General features: G+C 35.5%; 1 protein-coding gene across 1 annotated transcript; it reads right to left on the bottom strand.

Moving 5' to 3' along the window:
• Positions 1–5112: 5112 nt before the first annotated feature.
• Positions 5113–22845, bottom strand: LOC109086646 (calsequestrin-1-like). The gene is made up of 9 exons (XM_042761230.1): positions 22482–22845; positions 9498–9591; positions 7337–7437; positions 7166–7277; positions 6994–7067; positions 6356–6486; positions 6184–6229; positions 5328–5382; positions 5113–5234 (listed from the first exon to the last, which is right to left on the bottom strand). The coding sequence occupies exons 1-9, from the start codon at positions 22716–22718 to the stop codon at positions 5128–5130; spliced, it is 957 nt and encodes a 318-aa protein (XP_042617164.1). The 5' UTR covers positions 22719–22845; the 3' UTR covers positions 5113–5127.
• Positions 22846–22937: the final 92 nt, after the last annotated feature.

The following is a 22937-nucleotide window of genomic DNA, read 5'->3' as shown; positions in this document are numbered from 1 at the left end:
CCTCGTACTTTGACGAACTCCTCCTACAGTTTTAATCGGATCATCTTCAAATTTAGTGAGGGTAATCTTAAGACCTTTGTGACGTTAAATTGCGAAGATTTTGAGTTTTCGTCAAGGGGCGTGTCCCTGGCGGCCTGACAAAGTTTGATGTTTCACCGTGAAACAGGAAGTCGCTGTAACTCAGGCAAGGAATGTCCGATCTGCCCCAAACTTCACACGTGTGATAGGTGTTCTGTCCTGAAAACCCATGACCAAATTCAGTTATAGTCATAGCACCACCTGCTAGTAACAGGAAGTGACATGGTTGATACTGTTATGGACTCCTAGGAACATATTAAAAAGTGTCAACAAGTGTTAAATAGGCTGGCAACATGCTAGAAACATACTAATACATGCTAGCAACACTTAGCTAAGTGCTAAAGCATGCTACTAATGCAGTGAAAAAGGAAGTTTTTGTAACCCAGGCAAGCAATGTCCAATCTGCCCCAAAATTCAAACGTTTGACAAGAGTCCTGTCCTGAACACATCCACATGCCCGTATTCGGTTATAGTCATAGCGCCACCTGCTGGCAACAGGTAGTGTCATGTGTAACACTGATATGGACTCCTAGCAACATATTAAAAAGTGTTGGGAAGTGCTAAATACACTGGCAACATGCTAGAAACATACTAAAACATGCTAGCAACACTAAGCTAAATGCTAAAGCATCTATTAATGCAGTGAAACAGGAAGTTACTGTAATTCATGCATACAGTGTCCAATCTGCCCCAAATTGAACAAGTTTGATAAGAGTCCTCTCCTGAACACATCAACATGCCTGTATTCGATTTAAGTCAAAGCGCCATCTGCTGGCAAACAGTTAGTGGCATGTTTAACACTGTTATGGACTACTTGCAAATAATAAAAAGCATCAACAAGTGTTAAATAGGCTGGTAAAATTCTAGAAGCATACTAAAACATGCTACCAACACTCAGCTCAGTGTTAAAGCATGGTACAAATGCAGTGAAACAGGAAGTTGCTGTAACTCAGGCAAGCAATGTCCGATCCGCCCAAAACTTCATAAATATGATTAGAGTCCTGGCCTGAAGACATATACATGGTCATATTTGGTTTTAGATATAGCGCCACCCACTGGCAACAGGAAGTGACATATTTTACAGTGGTATGCACTATTAGCAACACAGTAAATATTTCATTGTGTGCTAAACATGCTAGAAATATACTTAAACATGCTAGCAACACTTACCAAGAGCTAAAGCATGCTATTAATACTATCAAACAGGAAGTTTCTGTAACTCATGCATACAATGCGCAATCTACCCCAAACTTCACACATTTTATAAGAGTCCCAGCTTGAACACATCCACATGCCCGTATTTGGTTATAGTCATAGCGCCACCTGCTGGCAACAGGTAGTGTTTTGTGTAACACTGTTATGGACTCCTAGCAACATATTAAAAAGTGTCAGCAAGTGCTAAATACACTGGCAACATGTTATAAACATACTAAAACATGCTAGTAGCACTTAGCTAAGTGTTAAAGCATGCTACTAATGCAGTGAAAAAGGAAGTTGCTGTAACTCAGGCTAGCAATGTCCGATCTGCCCCAAACTTCACACATTTGACAAGAGTCCTGTCCTGAATACATCAACATGCCCGTATTCGATCATAGTCATAGCGCCACCTGCTGGCAACAGGAAGTGTCATGTGTAACATTGTTATGGACTGCTTCCAAAATAATAAAAAGCATCAACAAGTGTTAAATAGGCTGGCAAAATTCTAGAAGCATGCTAAAACATGCTAGCAAACACTTAGCTCAGTGTTAAAGCATGCTATTAATGCAGTGTTGCAGAACATTACTGGAATAAAGGGTCGTGCATATAATGTCCAAATCTGCCTCAAACTTCACAAGTTTGATTAGAGTCCTGGCCTGAAGATATCTACATGCTCATATTTGGTTATAGGTTATAGCGTCCCTGCTGCACAGGAGTTGAACAGGAAGTAACATGTTTTACACTTATGCACTATTAGCAACACAGTAAAATATGCCATTGTGTGCTTATCATGCTAGATATATTCTCAAACATGCTAGCAACACTTACTGTGTGCTAAAGGATGCTATTAATACTATGAAACAGGAGTTGTTGTAACTCAGGCAAGCAATGTCCAATCTGCCCCAAACTTCACATGTTTTATAAGAGTCCTGGCCTGAAGACATGTACATGCTCATATTTGGTTACAGTCATAGCGCCACCTGCTGATAACAGGAAGTGACATGGTTAACACTGTTATGGACTCCTAGGAACATATTAAAAAGTGTCAACAAGTGTTAAATAGGCTGGCAAGATGCTAGAAACATACTAAAACATGCTAGCAACACTTAGCTAAGTGTTAAAGCATGCTACTAATGCACTGAAACAGGAATTTGCTGTAACTCAGGCAAACAATGTCCATTTTCTATACAATGCCCAGTCTGCCCCAAACTTCACACGTTTTATAAGAGTCCTGGCCTGAACACATCTAAAGGCCAATATTCAATAATAATTATAGCACCCCCTGCTGGCAACAGGAAATGACTTATTTTAAACTAACTTAAACATGAAATGTCTGATCTGCCCTAAACTTCATATGTTTGATAAGATTCCTGGTCTCAAAAGATCTTAAGGCCAATATATTAGTTATAATCATACCGCCACCTGCTGGCGACAGGAAATTACTTGTTTTAAACTAACTTAAACATGCAATATCCGGTCTGCCCAAAGTTCATGTGTTTGATATGGGTCCTGGCCTGAACTCATCTTTTTGGCCAATATTTATTTATAGTCTTAGCGCCACCTGCTGACAACAGGATATTAATTATTTTACACCAACTTTAACATGCAATGTCTGATCTGCCCAAAACTTTGCATCTTTGGTAAAAGTCCTGGTCTGAAGACATTTACATGCCGATATTTAGATATAATCATAGCGCCATCTGTTGGCAGCAGGAAATGTGACACAAATATTTACCATTTTAAAAGCATATGGTCCAACGTTCACTGATCTCCTATGGCCACAGGGTGGTGGGGAGACCGGGTGAGAGGGCCCTTTCATCGCTGCTTGTAGCTTTAATTTTAATTTTATTTATTTCTGATATTTGACCGGTCCGTGTATATTTTTGGGTTAAAAGAAGAGTGAACTCAAGGGAAGTTTTAATAGTGGATTTTTATTGTATATTGTTTGTATAACATTGCTATTTACTTTCTTTTATTTTGTTTATTATTTCTACTTTATATAAAAAAGGGAACAATTACATTCCAAGTTCAAATCCAACTTTGTGACTGTCTGTTGTTTCTCACCATAACCCGCCACCTCCTTTACGATCTCTAAATCTTCTGATCAATTCAATTCTATCTGCACTAACAGCAATTCATTTATTAAATTACTGCCAATTCCTTAGACACGTGCTACAAAAGCATCAGGCTTTTCCATCACGAGAAAAGACCGCAATACTCGTTAAAGGTGATTCATACCACGCTCCTGTATGTTGCTCTGCATAAAATTGAACGATATACATCACAGTAACAATTTTATAGACAAAATAAAATGTATGCAAGCATGTATTTTACTGACAAATGCATCAATTTGATGGTGCTTAGAACTGCTCTCTCCAGAAGAGGACGCAAAATCCCCGCGATAAATAACTCAACCGCTGGGTTACTGACCCAAGATCTGACCCAAACATTGGGTTGGTACATTTGACCCAGGAGCTGGGTAACACAAAAACTACACAAAAACTGAAAATATAAATAACTAAATAACTCAAAAAATAACCCAAAAACGCTCAACCCCAGCATTTGGGTAAAAAAAAAAAAAAAAAAAAAAAAAAAAAAAAACAACCCAGGATTTTTTAGAGTGTATGTTTATTATTAATAAGCTGTGTCCTCCAGTGTTACTGTTTTAGTAGGATATATTAAGCCACGTTAAGTGTTTGTGAAACAGTCCGCGCACAACCCCGCACTAATGGTACAGCCCACAGCGCAAATTGTACGAAAAAAAAAAAAAAAAAAAGGAAAAATAGATTATTTATTTATTTATTTTTTTTTTATTCAAATTATAATTTCTTAAGTCACAATTTAGTGAATTGAAAAATGAGAGAAAATGGCAATTATTAATTTATGAAGTAACGGGGGAAAAAAATAATGTTTGGTTTCATTTTTGCATTTGCACCATGCAGTCTGAAAATTGAACTGTGAAGCGTTACACGGACAAATCAATCACAGACAGCGTTCGCTGCTGACGCATGACTCAGTCACTGTGTTTGTTCAAGTAGGGCTGCATTTCCCGAAAGCATCAGAAGCTCAAGAAGATCTATAGAAACCATTGCCACATTATTACATTACATTACATTTCATTGTTACTATATATAAAATTAATTATGAAAAAATGCATCATGGTTTCCACACAAATATGAAGCAGCAATAGCCTAAAAATCTGAATGTTTCTTGATCAGAAAATTATAGAATATTAGAATAATTTCTCATTTGTGATCATGTGACACTGGAGACTGGATTAATTCAAAATTCAGCTTTGATCACAGATACATTTTAAAATATAATAAAAGTTATTTTAATGGTTATACTTCACAATATTGCTGTTTTACTATATTGTTGTTCAAATAAGTGCAGCCTTGGTGAGCATGAGACTTATTTAAAAAATATTACAAAATCTTACTAATCCTAAATGTTGGTGTACATGTAATATTTGTTTTAAATAGGCTAGTTTGTGCAAGTAAATTTAAACTGGTTGTAAAACGTTTAAATGGATTACGTTCTGTAATTGCTGTTAATAAATCTATCAGAAAAAAAAAAAAAAAAAAATGCTAAAGTTTCACCTTTGGGAGTAAAACAGCCTGGCAGCCTTTTACAAGAAACTGAAAGTCGTGATATTTGGCAAGTATGGTAACCCATACTCGGAATTGGTGCTCTGCATTTAACCCATCCAAGTGCACACACCCCCGGAGCAGTGGGCAGCTATATATCCAGCGCCTGGGTTTAAGGAAACAATGTTTAGAGGAACATCGTTCAAAAACTTGTTCTTGGAGTAATCAAAGTTATGTTTCATGGATACAGTTTTATGGTGGTTTGTCATACCAGTGGGAAGTCATCAGGATCAATCCAGATGATGCTTAAGTCTGGGTCCTCTGTGTTTTCTTGAGCCACTTCCTTCAGGATCTCCAGGAACTCATAGCCGTCTGGTAAAAGTCAACATTCAGTCATTTGGACTCACAGAAAGAAATCACTACATGAAGCCCCTCAGAGACTCTCAAACTCAGATCAGTGTTTACCAGGGTCAGACTCCTCAGCAAAGGCCACAATGTGCTGTCCATTAATATCATCTTCCTAAAACAGACACCAATCACAGAGCTAGTGACAGTCATGATCATGATAATCACACAGATGTTACGGAAGTAAAATTACATGAGACGCCACCGTTTCTGAACAGCCCTTTTCTCATAAAATAAATAAATAAATAAAAAATTAAAAAAATACACTGCTAACCTCAATGGAGGGTTAAACATGAGCTCAGTTTCAGGTTCAGCAAGAATTTTCCAGGAAATAATTTTTCTTAAAATGGGGTGGATTTTGACAGACAAAAAGATAATATATATATATATATATATATATATATATATATATATATATATATATATATATATAATATATATATATATTTTTTTTTTTTTTTTTTTTTTTCTAAGGGCTGTCAAAGTTAACATGCACATTGACAATATTAATGAGAAAATGTTTAAACAAACTGATTTTGTTTCATTCATATTACGATTAAATTAATAACATTACTGTTTCAGTGTACTTCCTAAAGACTGCTCAAAATAACAGACTTAGTTGAGATAACTTTAGTTTATAATGGTGAGAAAATATATATAGTTTTGTAAAAAAAAAAAAATATATATATATATATATATATATATATATATATATAAAAAAAATTTTTTTTTTTCTCACAGCAAATTGGTTTTAATACATGAGAGTTCTGTTACAACTTTGTGGTCAAAAGCTTTTATAATCTTACTCCCTTAAATATTATGCCAGTATAAGATCAACCCTTCAATGTCACAGCATCAGAACGACAACATTTGCTGAGAATGACTCATGATGCACAACAGACTGACTTTGACTTACCCAGATCTCATACATGCTGTGAGGCTCCAGTTTTCTCAGAGTTGGTCTAAAATAAGTAAAAACAAAGATGCAGATTTTACTCAAGCATCCTCCTGAGAGGACTTGTGAGGAAACGTGTGACTCTATATGGTATTCTCTCTCTCCCTCTCTCTCTCTCTCTCTCAGAGCTCACCTGTCGTGCTCCTCGATGAAGCTGACGATGTCGTCCTCCGTGTAGGGTTCGCCGGGGATGGTGACAGGTTTGTTCATGAAGGGCTCGTAGAAATCCACTTCATTCATCTTCAGGTTTAATTTATTAGCGATCTGGAAACATTCAGACATAAGCAAGACCAGACAAAACGACAACAGAGATCATTAAAGGCTTCTAGTCATTTAAAATTATACACATAACCAATTTTTTGTTTCATACCTAATCACAGATTTTATCTGTATAGAGTTGGATAATCTTGTGTGCACTCTGACACATAGCACAAACCATTAAATAAACAAAAAAAATAATCCATCCCTCCCTTCATTTAATTAATCAATCAATCAATCACAAAAAAAATAAAGTTTTAGTTTATATAATATACCGTATGTGTGTGTACTGTGTATTTTTATTATAATATATTATTATATTATGTAAACAAAAACTTTTATTTTAGATGCGTTTAATCGTTTGACAGCAATCCAAAAGTAATAAGTGGCAGTTAAATGGATTAGATTTCTGCTTGCTTTATAAAGCTATTTTTATCATGATTAAATAATTACATGTCCCTTTGAGAATGAGTGCATGAATGAATGAATGAATGAATGAATGAATGAATCTACCTTGGGCTCAAATGTGGCAAAGAACTTGATGAAGGGATGAAACTCTTCAGCTGCATCATCATACTCAATGAAGTCTGAGAAATAACAGCATTGGCATGATGGAAGCTGCTTGTTACGAGTATATGAGTAATCAGAATTAATTAAAGAAGTCTACGTGTAACGGCATACTAACGTGAAGATTTGGCGCTCTTGAAGTAGCCCATCAGTTTGATGTCCTCCTCGATGTGATGGAAGCCTTTGAGCTCTCTGTCATTACTGATGATCTCCACAGGCTCCTCGATCACCTGACAGAAGAAGCGCTCAGTCAGTAATCAATGACCTTTAGATGATGATAATCACTCACGTCATAGAGGAACTCCAGCAGCGTGTCGGCCGCCAGCTCTCCGTCGTACTCGATGATCTCGTCATCTGCAAAGATGTAGATGCTGTCCACCTCCAGCAGACCTGCCAAAAACAAGCGTCTCAACGTTTCAGAGGTGTTTGAATGGATCAGCAGGTTAAAGACAGATACTATATCAACATTTGCACAACATGATTTACTCAAGAAGGATTGTCCTGGAACAAAATTTTTTTTTCAACCAGTTATAATCCCAACTCTACTCTTAAAGGGATAGTTCACCCAAAAATGAACATTTGATGTTTATCTGCTTACCCCCAGGGCATCCAAGATGTAAGTGACTTTGTTTCTTCAGTAGAACACAATTTATGATTTTTTTTTGGCTTCAGGCGTTGCAGTCTCTCAGCAGTACAGTGCTTGGCAATGGAATCTATGAGAGAGAAAAAAAAAAAAAAACATGCACAGAAAAATCCAAATGAAACCCTGCAGCTTGTGATGATACATTGATGTGTAAAGACACAAAACGATCGGTCTGTGCAAGAAAATGAACAGTATTTATATATTTTTTTTTTTTACCTCTGATTCACGCAATGTCCGAACTCTTAGAACTCTTGTGAACGCGCTTCACAGCAGCCTGCATCATCTTCTTCTAGGTGGTGGTAATGCACTTGTAAGTTTGCAATCCGCCATAAAGCCTCAAGAAGAAGAAGATGATGCAGGCTGCTCTGAAGCACGTTCACAAGAGTTCTAACAGTGAATCAGAAGTAAAAAAAAAAATAAAGATATAAATACTGTTCATTTTCTTGCACAGATCGATCGTTTTGTGCCTTTACACATCAATGTATCGTCACAAACCGCAGGGTTTAATTTGGATTTTTCTGTGCATGTTTTTTTTTTTTCTCTCATAGATTCTGTCACCATTGCCAAGCATTGTACTGCTGAGAGACTGCGCCTGAAGTTAAAAAAATCATAATTTGTGTTCTACTGAAGAAACAAAGTCACCTACATCTTGGATGCCCTGTGGGTAAGCAGATAAACATCACATTTTCATTTTTGGGTGAACTATCGCTTTAACATCAGAATACAATGTTGTAATGATAAGTATGTGGTTCTAGTAACAGAAAATACTAATCAAGAACACGTCCTTCTTATGCAGACGGCACCAAAGCAATAGATCACTCTACAATCATTTACTTAATCATGACTTCAACATCTTAAATTTCAGCCTGTTCCTCAAACAAAACTACATTGTAAAAAAATATTTTTTTACGCTATAAATAAAGATTATTGGAATAAGATTTTATTGAGTTTCTTTGTAATTATTTGTGGAATTTACTAGCAAGTAAATTTATTTGCACCATTTATTTGATTCATATATATATATATATATAGAGAGATATATATATATATATATATATATATAGATAGAGAGGAGAGAGAGAGAGAGAAAGAGAAAGAGAGAGACTAAACATATAGAGAGAGAGAGTATTGAGCAACATTTGTTAAGCATTTATTAATCTTTGTGAAAGTCAGTTAATAAAAATACAGCTGTTCATACCTAGTTCATGTCAGCACAGGTCCATTAAATATTATTAACAGATGCAACTTTTGTTAAATAGTGTATTAGTGAATGTTGTAAGTTATATTGTCCTTTTTGTCCTTTTTAGAGCTGATGACTGTATGCTTTCATTATATGAAAAAGAGCAGCATGGACGTTCTACTAAATATCTATTTATTTTTTATTTATTTATTTATTTTTATTTTTGGAAGAAAGAAAATGGTCTATTTGGTCTATGTTTTACAAGAAAATACTATTTCAGTATTTATACTTTCACAGTTATTTCAATGTGTTACTTATTGTTTCTTTATAAATATTTATGATTTACCAAAAGTTTAAAATAATTTCAGAGTAAATCCGACACCAAATGTTTTTCAGTGTATGATGAAACACAAGACAGTATACGAAATACGATAACAGCTAATCCTTTTGCTACAGAGAGAGAGAGAGAACAAAAAAGAGTTTTCTCTTATACAAAGCATTCAATTTCATTTGCTCTTCACCAGCAGTGTATACTTCAACAGACTGATGGCTATCGGAAAGTGAAGGCAAGAATTGTATTACAGGCAGAAAACTGAAGAGAATGGATCTCAGATGCATTCATATTACCCAGCTTCTTAGCAACAGCTCTCTCTTTCTTTGAATCAACCAGACCGAATCCAATGTCCTCATCCTCAAGATCATCAAGCACCTGGGCAGCAAGCTGCAGGAATAAGAAAGAGTTTATTGTACTGTATGTGAGTCTGAATCAGAATCTGTTAGAGCTAAACAAAGAGTGCATCAATGCAGAGCGTTCAGTCCTTTAATAGTCATGTTGGGCCATTCAGTAAAACAGCCATAATACAGCCATAAAACACGCCAACCCAATAAGGCAAAGATGCCTCTCTCACACTATTTAGCCAAACGAGACATGAGGCAACCAAATCAAATGCCAGAAGTGCTGCCTCTGCACCTTCTAAATCTGTGTGAAACAGGAGCTGAAGATAGACAAGAGATCTGACTAATGCAGGCTCTGATCGAGCTCGTCAAAATCCGAACATATGGAAACAGGTGCAAATGTATGATTATGCTGCCACTTGGGTCTACAGCTTACATAACAGACATGCCAATGCACACGGAAATCAACACAACATATGCATGTGACCAATCTACACATGCCTTCATATAGTTGCACACACTCATTTCCACAACATATACACACATGTATGAAATGACAGCATATGTAAACATCATAGCAACATTCAACACATTAAAAATCATACATAGTTATTTAGCTTCAAATTTCGATTGCATTTAAACTTCCTTCCTCTAGATACTTAGATTCCACCTTACCAAAACATGTCTTCCCTTATAGTCCTGCTTTTTAACTTCATGGAACCATCACATATCGCAACTGAAATTCTCACACCCTCACTTTTGTACATAAATGAACAGTTCATTCTAAAATGAAAACCAATTTACTCACCATCATGTCGTTTGAAACCCATATTACACTTGTGTGAAATAAATGCTTTTTTCCATATAATAGAGTGACAAAAGAAGTGTGCTCAGTTGTATTTTGTTTGCTACGTCAACTTTTAAAATATATTTTTAAACAACTGTAATTGCAGATAAAATAAAATCAATGAAATAAAATAAAAGGTCAGTTAAGTGACTTAAAAAGAGACTTCCATGACAAAACGCTTAACACACTAAGTACGCTTTTAAAAAGTGAACTTTGAAATAGTGCACTTTAATAGTCAAATTAAAAGTTTTATTTTAAAATACATTTTAAATCATTGTTTCACATCTTTTGTCATGTTTTAAAGAAGTACACTTATTTTGATGTGTTGACTACGTATTTGATTACATATGTGTTGACACCATTCTAGAGCATGTGTAAAGTACTTTATCATAATTCTAGTGTGTTATTCAATATTACATTAACATATACAGTTAATATATTTTAAATGCACAAAATTGTAACTTCATTACTAATATGTTTAAATACATGACATTCACGTTTCAAGTGAAATTGCATTAAAGTATACTCAACTAAAAGTACATTAAATTCATATTTCAAAGATAATACATGCAATTATGGAATTAAAAAGATATACTTAAGTCCTACTTAAGTGGGTCAAAAACTCTCTAAAGTTCACGTAACTTCACATTTATGTTCAGTATATTCCATAAACTATAATATCCATATTATATGTATGCTAAAGTAGCAAGTATGCTAAAGTGTACTTGACAAAAGGGACCTATGCTCACAAACCTCAGGACATGACTCTATATGATTGATGCAGTATAATTGAATTCATAAAATAACAAGTTGTTATCCCTTACCAAAAAATTGTATACTTCAAGTTAATTTTATTAAGTATACTTAAGTAAAGTTCAAGTATATTTTAAGTATACTCTATGTAGCAAGTATATAAACATCAGTGTTCTAGTAGTATACTTGTAAGTGTACTGTTTCAATACTCCTTGGGACTAAATTGGCCTACTTTAGTGTATAAAAGTATACTTTAAGTATAACAGTAGCAAACTTTGAGTACACAACTAGTTTACCTCTATGTTTGTAGTTTGTACTGCAATTATACTAAAAGTGAGCTTATAGGTATACTGACAGTTTACTAATTAAATACTTTGTACACTTTGAAGTATAGTCTCAGTAAACTACTAGTTTAGTAGTTTTATACTGCAAGTATACTCATAAGTTTTCTTTAAGTGAACTTTACATCATACTTTAACTATACTACTGAAACATGGAGTCAGAGACGTTCGGATCCAATTGCAGTATTTATTCGAGAATGGTCAGACAGGCAGAAATCAGATAACAGCGTCAAGTGTGTCAAGGGATATCCAGAATCAGTAACAATACCAGGCAGAGGTTGGGGCAGGCGGCAGAGAAGGAACGTGGTACAAACACATCCAAGAAAGACACGGAAATGAACAAGAGTCCAAACACACTAAATATAGTAATGAAAACTACTCAGAGTCCAAACACAGTATATATAGGGGAATGGTAATGGGGAACACCTGGCGGTGATTAGCCCCAGGCACAGGATCATGGGAAATGGAGTTCAGACACCAAATGCAATAGTCCTGAGTGGAGTGCCCTCTACTGGAGTTCATGGGCACTCCAGCTGACGATCGTGACAACTACTATGTCCCTATTAAGGTTTTAATTTGTATATGTTTTGTTATATGAATATCTGAACATACAAAATATCCAAATAAAGAACAGGGTATCTGCTTGTAAACAATAACATTTTATTCTAGCTTCATGCATTCTTTTTTAAACACTTTAATGTGGGCAAGTTTCATAAAAAAAATAAAGAAATAACATTTTGAACAAAAAGCTGAAAAATGAATTGGATTCAGAATGATAATCAAATCGTAGATGGAGTTCATCGGTCGACATTTTATTCCATAACATTACAGTTTTGATGCTGTTTCATGTCAGATGATAATGTTACTAGATGTGTACTAGCGCCCTCTACCGTATAACAATGAAAACACAGATTCTAGGAGCACAAGTATAGCTCAAATATATTTAGACTTTTTGTAAGTATAAGTCAAGTACACTTAAATGTCATTTTAAGTATATTTCTGAGGAGTACATAAAGCCCTTTTCTAAAAAGTATGTAAAAAGTAAACTAAAAGCATACTTTTCTATTTTTAGTTTAAAAGAAGTATACTAATAGCACACTTGAATAAACTTATTTTTTCCTAAGGGATTCTCTGAAATTCTCACATCATGCACATATTTAAACTTGATGCATGAAAAGAATGTTGTCAGATGTTGACAGATGCCACTGGTTTCGAACAACATGAGGGGGATTAAACGATGGAGGCATTTTCAAACAGTTCTTTACATCCGTGACTGTAATAAACCAGCATGCAAACGTCATAGTCACGTCACTCACAACAAAACACTTCAGCTTCATTTCTCCATTCCTCTACGTCAGAGTTTGTCCCCATCTATCTGAGCATTTCACACAACCGGCTCACAATGTAGACGCCGGGACAAGCCCTGCTTCTCTCGTGGGTGAGCGTTGCATTCAAGAACAGGCCAATAAGTGGACAGATGTGTTAATGGCAGCGACGTCACTCATTGTCTCAGCCTCACAGGAAGTGCAATCCTGCAGAAACTCACTGCGACAGCTCTCACCGGCCACATCCAACACGTCTGAAGGAGCATCATTCATTCTCTCCATCGGTCTTACAGAGCGCTCATAAGTCATAAAAGGGCTTTAGGGTGGACAGTGAGCAGCCCTAGTGAGGGGGGAAGGATGCTGTTCAGATATTTTGGATGAAGCTTTAGTGATAAGCCAGACTTGAGAAACACAGAAAAAAACACAAAACACCAGACATATGACTGCAAGAGTTAATCAGAAATGCATTTGTCCATGATCAGTAAAGCAGAATTAGCGGTAAACTGCGACCTGTCACTGCAGGGAGTTCATACACTAGTTCACTGACATAGGCAATATTGTAATCGAATGCGATTTAGCGTAGGTCAGTGAACTACGGCTGCTGGTGTTTAGCAAAAACAGGTGACAGAGCTAATCACGGAACCGGCTTTACTGATGAGACACGCATGACAGATGCATGCGATTAATCGTGCAGCCCTAATCTGAGGACCTAAACATACCTTGTACGTCAAGGAGGCGGGGCTTGTTAGCAACTGCAGAGAAAGGTCAGGTGACTTTAGAGTTGAGCATAAAATAACCAACACAGCAAACTTGGAAACAAACTCCACTTCAAAAGTAACAAACCCCCCTTCCATCCCGTCCCACCGCTTCCCTTTCCCTCTTATCCACTCTACATCTACGAACCGAGTTAACACTTCCACCGAAGGAGTGTAAGCTACACTGGGTTAATACTTAACAGCACATACAAGTCACTCTATAACAGAACTCAAGCGTGACTCTGCAAATAATGTACTGAAATCAGGTTACAGCAAAAATATATTAATAAATATATTCATTTTGTTAGCCGAAAAAGGGTAGAATTTCAGAACACTTTGACATAGACTGTACATGCAATACGTTTACAGCTATGCATGATTCAATAAGATTCCCGAACATTTTGCGTCATTAACGTTAACGCAAAATGTCTGATCAAGTAGGTGACTAATAATGGATATTATTATATAACAATAATAGGATAATAACAAATGATTATACTGTTGAAGGAGAGTAGGCCAACAAGCTACCAGACAGCTTCCAAGTTAACTTAACTAGACAGCCAAAACTATAAGAGTTAACAGCTGAGGCAATCTGTCTAAAGGCAAATTAATTAATTAATTAACTAATAGATCCTGATAACTAACATAATAATAATAGATAATAATAAACATTGTTCTGTTAGTGACTTGAAAAATCATGTGTGTGTGTGTGTGTGTGTGTGTGTGTGTGTGTGTGTGTGTGTGTGTGTGTGTGAAATAAACATTGTTGTGTACTTGTATCACCAGATTGTTAACTTGAAAGATGTTTAGCTGTGAGAAGATGACAGCTGAAATGACTCAGCTATGATTCATATCTGACAGCATGTGTTCAGACAGAGACAGACGCTTAGAAACTGAGAGAAAAAGGCCATTTCTGGATTTACTGATTTAACACCAAAAATCAATTTTGACATAATCATGGCTGTTTAATGTGAAAGGACTGAAAGGTCAAATTAAAATTACTGTGTTTTAGATGGTAAAGAGAAACTGAATTGCCCCGAAGGACTAATTTTCCCGTCAAAAATGTTTTATTCCTCTTATTCGTAATGTTGAATATGACTGGAGAGGTCTGACCTTCACTTTAGATGTTAATGGGTTGAGGAAATCATAAACAATGAGCAAAACAGTTTCTCTAAATATCTAAATCTGTACCAGAGAAGGTCAATTCCATCTTTGACCTTCGGGTGACTTCATAACAGCTACTTTAATAAATAACTTTTTTTTTTCTTTTTCTTTCTTTTATCACACAGGTTTGGAAAGACATGAGTATTAGTACTAACATCACTTTTGCAGGTAAATAAGTTATGCTTTCAATACAACAATTCAATGATAAATGTTTTCATCAATCTTTGTTCATTCTGTGTGTAAAGCCTAAACACTCAGACACCAAGGTTTTTGAAACATTTTCAAAACTTCCAAACAATACTTTGTCAATCCAACATTCAAAATGTATCTCCTCTAACATCACTTTTGCAGGTAAAGTAATGTGAATTTCTTTGAATTCCTTACATTAAATCCTTACATTCAGATTTGAATTTAGTTCTGCATCCTGTTTGTGTCCTCAATTCAAATTTAGTTCAATTTCAAGAACTGAATAGGATTTCAAAAGCACTCTCTTGAAACTAATACCTTCAGTGCTGGTTCGCTTAGCATTCACACTTTCATTATTAACACCGGATCTGAAGATGAAAACGAAACACAAAAGGATTGGACAGCTTTTATGGCAGCATTCAAACTTCAGAGTTCAGTTTAATCGAACTAAACCTGCTGAGTGTAAACCTGCCAATAATTGTCTGCTAAGAGCTGAAGTGAGCAGCTACTGTCTGTCATTTCTTCTGTTGCGATACATTTACAGTGCAGCATTCTCCCTGAGGAGGAGTCTGATGACCCTGTGCATGCTGTCTTGGGTTGAATGAGTGATTGAGTTCAGACGACTCATGTGAAGCAGCAGATCACCTCACCTCTGACTCACTAAACGACGGCGTCTGTTTCTGTCCCCTCCACACATACACTCATCCAGAGAGAGGACAGCGTGTGCAGGCCTTGTGAAGCAGCACAACCCGACTGCAGCTCGCTGCTTAACAGCCATAAAAATGAGTTATGATAGACGTCAAAGGCAGACAAAAAAGAATGATGCTTTTAATCTGATGAACCCAACATTTAGTAGCAACATTTCAGTGAGCGTTTGCCGTTTGAAGCCGCTTGGGAAATATGAAACGGCTATGATTACTGAGCAAGACATGAAGTACAATCATATAAAGGCACCAAGACAATATCTAATGAAACTTGAACCATCTTCATGTTCACTTTATTCTCCTCTGCCAATCACCAATGCACTTGTCTTACATGACCCAGCTAGCAGGGAACATTCTCAGAACTTTGGCTAACATTCCGTAAAAGATTTTTAAATGTTTGAAAGAAAACATTTGACTGTAATGTTTAAAAAATGTTTTAAGAATGTTCATAATTTTAAAAAAAAATCCTATAATGTTAAGTGTAAACAAAGCTAGAACATTCTTCCTGCAACATTTTGAGGATGTTTTGAGGATGTTGTTGAAGTAACGTATCTGCCACATTAATAGGATGTTATAAGAACATCACTGAGGCTTGAGGTGATCAAATGTTTTAATAAAATGTTCTTCTAATGTGACGGTTTAACAAAGATAGAATATTTTATTTGCAACATTTTGAGGATGTTGTTGTGGAAACAGATTCTAAAATGTTGTCAATAAAACAATGTGACAGTGTTTCAAGATAACAAATGAAGAACATTCTCTCAGCCCCATTAGTAGTATGTTTTAAGAACATCATTGATGCTTGAGGTGATCAAATGTTTTAATAAAACGTTCTTCTAATAAGAAAGACTAACAAAGCTAAAACATTCTTCCTGCAACATTTTGAGGATGTTGTTGTGGTAACAGATAATAAAATGTTCTCAAAAACACATTTTGACAATGTTTCAAGATAACAAAAGGAAGAACATTATCTCAGCCCCATTAGTAGAACGTTTTAAGAACATCATTGATGCTTGAGGTGATCAAATGTTTTAATAAAACGTTCTTCTAATGTGACGGTTTAATGAAGAAAGAACATTTTACCTCCAATATTTTGAGGATGTTGTTCTGGTAATAATTATACAATGTTGTCAATCACATATTGGCACAATAATTGACTGATTTAAAGGAGGGAAGAAGCGCTTCCAATCGTGTTCTTGTTAGCAGTGGTTACCTGCAAAGAAACACGTGCAGCCATCATCACTTTGCATCAGAATCGCCTCAATGCAAGGATTATCACATTATCATACCAGATGGTCTGCTTCCCCTTACAAAAATTCACCATGATTTTACTGTAGTACAAGAATAGTAACCATGGTTCCCTTCCAAGGGAACTCGAACTGTGATCGCTAAGAAATCCATGGTTACATACAAAACCTTGAGACATTTTCTGGTATATTGATTACTATTTGTATAACCACATACATAAACAAAAATAAAATAATTAAAATATTATCAAATCAACAAATAAATTGTTAATACCATGTTACAATCTATAAACTATAGTAACCTTGGATTTTTGGTTTTATTTTTAGTAAAACCATAGTTAATTTTCATAAAGGTCATACATTTCTTAGCAATGATTTGTTGTTTTGAAATTGGTTTAGGTGTGAAGAAGGCAAGGAAAGGCAAGGATATTTAGCACTTTTCATACACAGTGGTAAATCAAAGCACTTTACTATCAAACTAACTAACTAGCTAAATAAATAAATAAATAAATAAATAAATAAATAAATAAATATTTAAAAAAATAAGAGATGCAAAATTGGAAAACCGTATAATATAATGTAAAATAATGATTTTGTAAAATGAAATTAGATTCTACATCAAAATGAATATGAAATATAACATAAAAATATAAGAAAAAAAATCAGTGCAGTGCAATTGGTAAAAAAATTATAAAAGGTTTTTTTTTTTTTTTTACTATTTGTATCACAGTTCTGACATTTTTTTTTTTCCCATTATATATATCACAAATTTCACAATTTATTATTATTACTATTATTAATTTAGAGTTTATATCTTACAATTCAGACTTTTTTTTTCTTTTTTCTCAGTAATCTTTTAGCTTTGTTCCACTTAATCAATTAACAAACAACAATTTTTTTATTATTATAATACTCTCAAAAAAGAAAACCCAGAACATGAAAAATCTTTTCCACACAAAATTTGTTTTTGTAATTGCCAAAATATACTGTGCATCAAGTGCATGAAGTTACAGAGCACACATTCACATTCATATGTGGTCGGTCAAAACAAACACAAAAAAATCAACATAAAAAAAATTAAAATTAAAACATAAATTACACACAAAAAATGAAAATTAGGCCATAAATTACTCACCCTTAAGACATCCTAGGTGTAAATTAAATAAAAATCTAAAAAAAATAAATAAAAAAAATTGTCTTTGATCTTCCAAGCTTTTTAATGGCACTCAGCATGTGTTGCAGTGCATCAGTCCAAAAGAAGTTAAATAAAAAGCTAAATAAGTTAAATAAAAAGCGTCTACACCGACTGGATTCATCTGAAAGAAGAAAGTCACACCTAGGATGACTTGAGGGTGAGTAATTTATGGCCTAATTTTTGGGTGAACTAACCCTTTAAGGCTATGATAGCATCTGTGGATGGCAGTGGATCTCAGATTTTCTCAGATTTTCAGCAATGGTTGCGAGATGCAAGTGCTCTTATGAGTGTGATTCAGCTGTAATATGAACTCCTGAAAGAACACGGCTCAGGCTTCTCATTTCACTGCGTGAGTCTCGCTCTCCACTGCAATCATGAGAAACACACAGAGAAAGATAATGAAGCATGTGAAGCAGCGCTTCATGAGTGATTACTCATTCATAAAGCCTCAGTGGAGTCGAGATGCATCCAGTTTGTCTGGTTTGTAACTGTATGAATATGAAGACTCACATGCTGATGTGAACAGGAAATATACCGGCGGCAGAGAGAGCATGAGGTTAAAAGAAAATCTATGACATAATTGACAAGGGAATTATGTAATTGTCCTGACTGCAGCTAATTTCTTTAAAAATATAGTCTTAAAGATATAGCATCATATACTGTATATAGCACTTATTTTATTAAACATATTTATATTCTGCCAATCAGTTCAAAACTGGGATTCAATGATTTTTCCATAAATTATGTGTGTGTGTGTGTGTGTGTGTGTGTGTGTGTGTGTGTGTGTGTGTGTGTGTGTGTGTGTGTGTGTGTGTGTGTGTGTGATTTTATTTTTTTTAACGAACTGTTCATTTTAAACATATTAAAATGTTAATATAAATTATTAAGAAATATATATTTAGTGTACTGTATATAATGAAAATATAATTCCTCATTGTATTCATTTACCTTGATTTTTTAAATATATTTTATTTCTTGCATTAAACATTTTAAATTTAATTCATCATGACTACATCAGAATGAAAAATTCTCCATCCCTTTAAATAATTTCAGAGCCCTTACAAACCTCCGTGCCTCAGTAAACACTGAGATGATGGCCTATTGTACACTGAATATCAATAAAATCTGCACAGTATTAAGACAATATTGCTACTCTATCCGTGAATCCCCTTGTGCCAAAACCACAACAAATGAGGAATTAAACAGCCATGACTGTCTATGAGATGCAGCTGCAAAAAAGCTATATTTGTGTCTGGGAAATAGCCTGTGGGGTGAGCCTGCATTTTCCACATAAATAAGTCATATGTGCCATGAAGCACACAAAGATTATTATGTAAGTCTCCACTGGGTGGCTATGAAAAATTCACACGGCTAGTCTATATATGTGAAGTACAAGAGAACAACACAACAGGTTCAGACCATGAATGATGGATGATTTATCAAGTTCAAGGATAAAGTATGCAACCTAGGATTTACCTGGACTTCTGAATAATACGTCTGGTCTGATCTAAACTAACGGCATCACTACTACAGATAAACACAGTCCACTTAAACAAATAACAAGCAAGCGATGATGCATTCTCATGTCATAATGACAATTAGAGGTGCAATCATGACAATGACAAATAAAACCTGAAGATTATTAATGAAGTTTATGGGTTTTGTCTGTTTTATTCCAAAAAAAAAAAAAAAAAGGTTTTGTTTTGTTACTCCATGAGTGTTGCCATGCTGTGCTGAATGTTTCAAATGCTCTCAATGTGCCGCATGATTATGTAACATGAGCAACAAGTTTTGTTATTGGCAGACTCAAATAAAGTCTGACTAGCATGTTAAATAATGCATTTGTGAAACAGAACACAGTGTTGTTCTGGGTTTCACAAAAAAAAAAAAAAAAACACAAAAAAAACATAGCACACACAATTTGACTTGAAATGAAAGGAACACTGTATTTCACAGTGAGTTTTTGATGAGTTGTTTGTGTTTATTAGCAGCACTATCAATGGCTAGATCCACTAGATGACACACATTCAGCTTGAACTCAAAGAAAGTTTGGCTTGAATTGATAGCATGGCCAAAGACAAAGAAAAGGAAGCAAAAAAAATGGTAAGTGAGGACTAGAAGAAAGAATCCAAAACTTGCAAGGACAGAACGAGCAACAGAAGGACAGAGCGACTGAATGTGAGAACATTGGTCATACACGCTAAAATTAGCCGCTAACAGACAGACCCCAAGATAGCAGCAGCTATTCTAGCAATGAATGTAGAAGGTCCGGCCATTGTTGATGCACAGTTCCTGGACTCAGGGGGCTGTAATTGTCATGGTCAAGAAGACACATATTTAGTAGCGGAGGGTGAAAATGAAGACGTTTAAATATTAAAAACATTATCATTTCAGTATTTATGAATGAATGAGTATTAATGAGGGATGAAAGCAAAAAATATATAAACATGATGAATTAAGAGAACTAGCATGGTAAAATGTAGCCTATGATCAATCTAATTTGTGCAGAATAAAATATCCTGAGACCTCCTTCATCAGCACTGTCTTCATCGAGGGGGAACGCAACCAGAGTAAAGCTGCTACAGTGCATTCAGTACATTCTTTTAAGATTTGAAGTACACTGCGAGTGCATTTTCAGTACATTTAAGGACACTTCTTTTCACAGGGAAAAACATGGTGAAAGATCATTAATCTGCATTTAGCTCAAGCAGCAGCGTGGACTCAGTTCATAGGTTTCTGGAGCCACAACACTGTGAGGTAGGCATTTTAAAGTTGCATAACCACGGGACAGTTACTCGGGGTCAAAATGCACCAAAAATCACTTTGAGACTCCCTAGAAACCTTTGCATTGCTTGATTTAAAACAGGACAGAAAATAAACCCACTTTCCCCCTCAAAACCCTCGTCTGAGTCGTTTAAGTGCATCTGCACAGTCAGATGAGGAAAGCCCTCGCCCTCACTTCCACCTCTACTGCCGTCTCCTAATGTGGCAGCTCATAAGAAACATCCAGAACTCACGACACTGATGCCTCTTCAGTGATGGAGCACTGGCAGGGAGTTTCTGTGGGGACTCGGATGGCATTCTGGGAACCATGACAGAGCTGCGATAGCTTAAGAGATTAAACACACGCCGCTTTCAGACGTCACATTCTGATGAAGAGGAACATCAGGAATAACACACAATGAAGCTGTCTCACTGTAAGCTACAAGAGACACATTTAACCGGCTGAGAGGGAATAAGAGGCTGTCACTTTATATATTTCAAGCACAATGGTTAGGGACAGGTTTAAGGGAAGAACCAAGGCCAAGAATTGGAGTTAAATTCTCAAATAAAGTTATAAAATTATCTTTAGTGTCTCAAAGGTGAGTCCATGACTAATTCTTCAAATTATACTGTAGACCTTAGTCAGACACCGTATTTGATCTGTTGCAAACTCAAATGATGCTGTGATTGATGGAAGTACAGTCCATTAAAAATATTATACCATTATGATTTAAATTACAGCCAATGAAGCATTAACAAATTTTCAAGTATCAAAAACTGGGTTGTGAATAGTTAAACTTGTGACCTATTTTCATGCACATTGCATTAATTGTCATCATGAAATATAGTATCTGCTCAAACTAAAGTCTGTAACGATGATTATTCGAAGGAAGCAGCATATTCAGGTCCATGTTGTTATGTTATATGATTTCGTATGCATTCACCACATCTTCATGTACGTTTCATCCAACAAAAAATAAAAATAAATAAATAAATAAAATAAATAAATAAATCTTTAACTTACTTAAGTTCAGCTTGATATCATCACTGTGGAAAACTAGCACAACTATTGCTAGCATTTGGGACTGCTGTCAAGAAATTCCATAACATATTAATGTAATATTGAAATCTAAACGTTTAATCATCTTCCTTATGATATAAAAAAAAAGAAAGACAATGTAAAAAAGCACCTCAGACATTGAAAATTAAAAAAACATAAAAAACCTGACACACACAAAATAAATGACAGAAATCGCAAGAGGTGAATGGGAGATCAGAGAGGTAATCACATGATAGAAAAAGAAAAGTTCTTCACAAACACACACAGCACACACAGAAAAAATGGTTTTACACTGATAAGTAAACAAAACAATAAAACATACACCACATTTCTATGGAATCACAATAACCTTTATTTTCAAGAGTGCTCAACACTTGGAAGGAAACTAACCCATAAGACAACTAACATGTTTGTTAGTATAATAATTATTCATAGACCACATTAGAGAGATATCAGGTAAACGGCAGAACTTTGATCATCTGAGACTGCTCTAAAACCCTACTTTAGAGCAACCCCATATCCGCAGACACCCAGTGGTCCACTAAAGGTCATTTGGATCTTTCCCATTCGTTCTATTCTCATCATTTCCCACGCACCTCCAAAGCAAGTTCCTCCACTTCAAACTGTTTTCTGGACATGCCGTTCTCGCCAACAGGTTTGTGGTAGTAGATGACCATGGCATCATATCTCTTCATCACAGACTTGTAGTTCTTGATGGTCAGCTGATGGACGCGGTCCTTCCCGTCATATTCAGGGAACTCCAGGCCCTTCTCGCTCCAGCACAGATAACCAAAAGTTAGCAGAACCCCCAAAAGCACCCAACCCCACTTCATGTCACTGTTATGCTTTACTTGAAAAAGTTTACAATTTGTTTTATATTTACTTTGTTCCTAACTAGAGACAAAATATTAGGAACAAGGTCCAATTTATGCGTGCACCAACCAGACCTCTCTACGCTCCCCTTTAAAAAGACACATGCACAAGTCGATGCCTCGTGGGGGTTGGAGGGTTGGGATGACGCTCCGGACACAGGTATGTTATGACACTTGGAC

The sequence above is a fragment of the Cyprinus carpio genome, chromosome A7 (assembly GCF_018340385.1).
Source record: "Cyprinus carpio isolate SPL01 chromosome A7, ASM1834038v1, whole genome shotgun sequence".
NCBI lineage: Eukaryota > Metazoa > Chordata > Actinopteri > Cypriniformes > Cyprinidae > Cyprinus > Cyprinus carpio.
This window is presented reverse-complemented; position numbering and strand designations above follow the sequence as displayed.

Coding starts and splice junctions, on each gene's coding strand:
- LOC109086646 (XM_042761230.1), bottom strand. CDS start 22,718: ATGAAGTGGGGTTGGGTGCTTTTGGGGGTTCTGCTAACTTTTGGTTAT. Junction 9,592..22,481: donor TGGAGGAACTTGCTTTGGAG/GTGCGTGGGAAA, acceptor TTATTCCTGCAG/CTTGCTGCCCAGGTGCTTGA. Junction 7,068..7,165: donor CAAGAGCGCCAAATCTTCAC/GTTAGTATGCCG, acceptor GTTATTTCTCAG/ACTTCATTGAGTATGATGAT.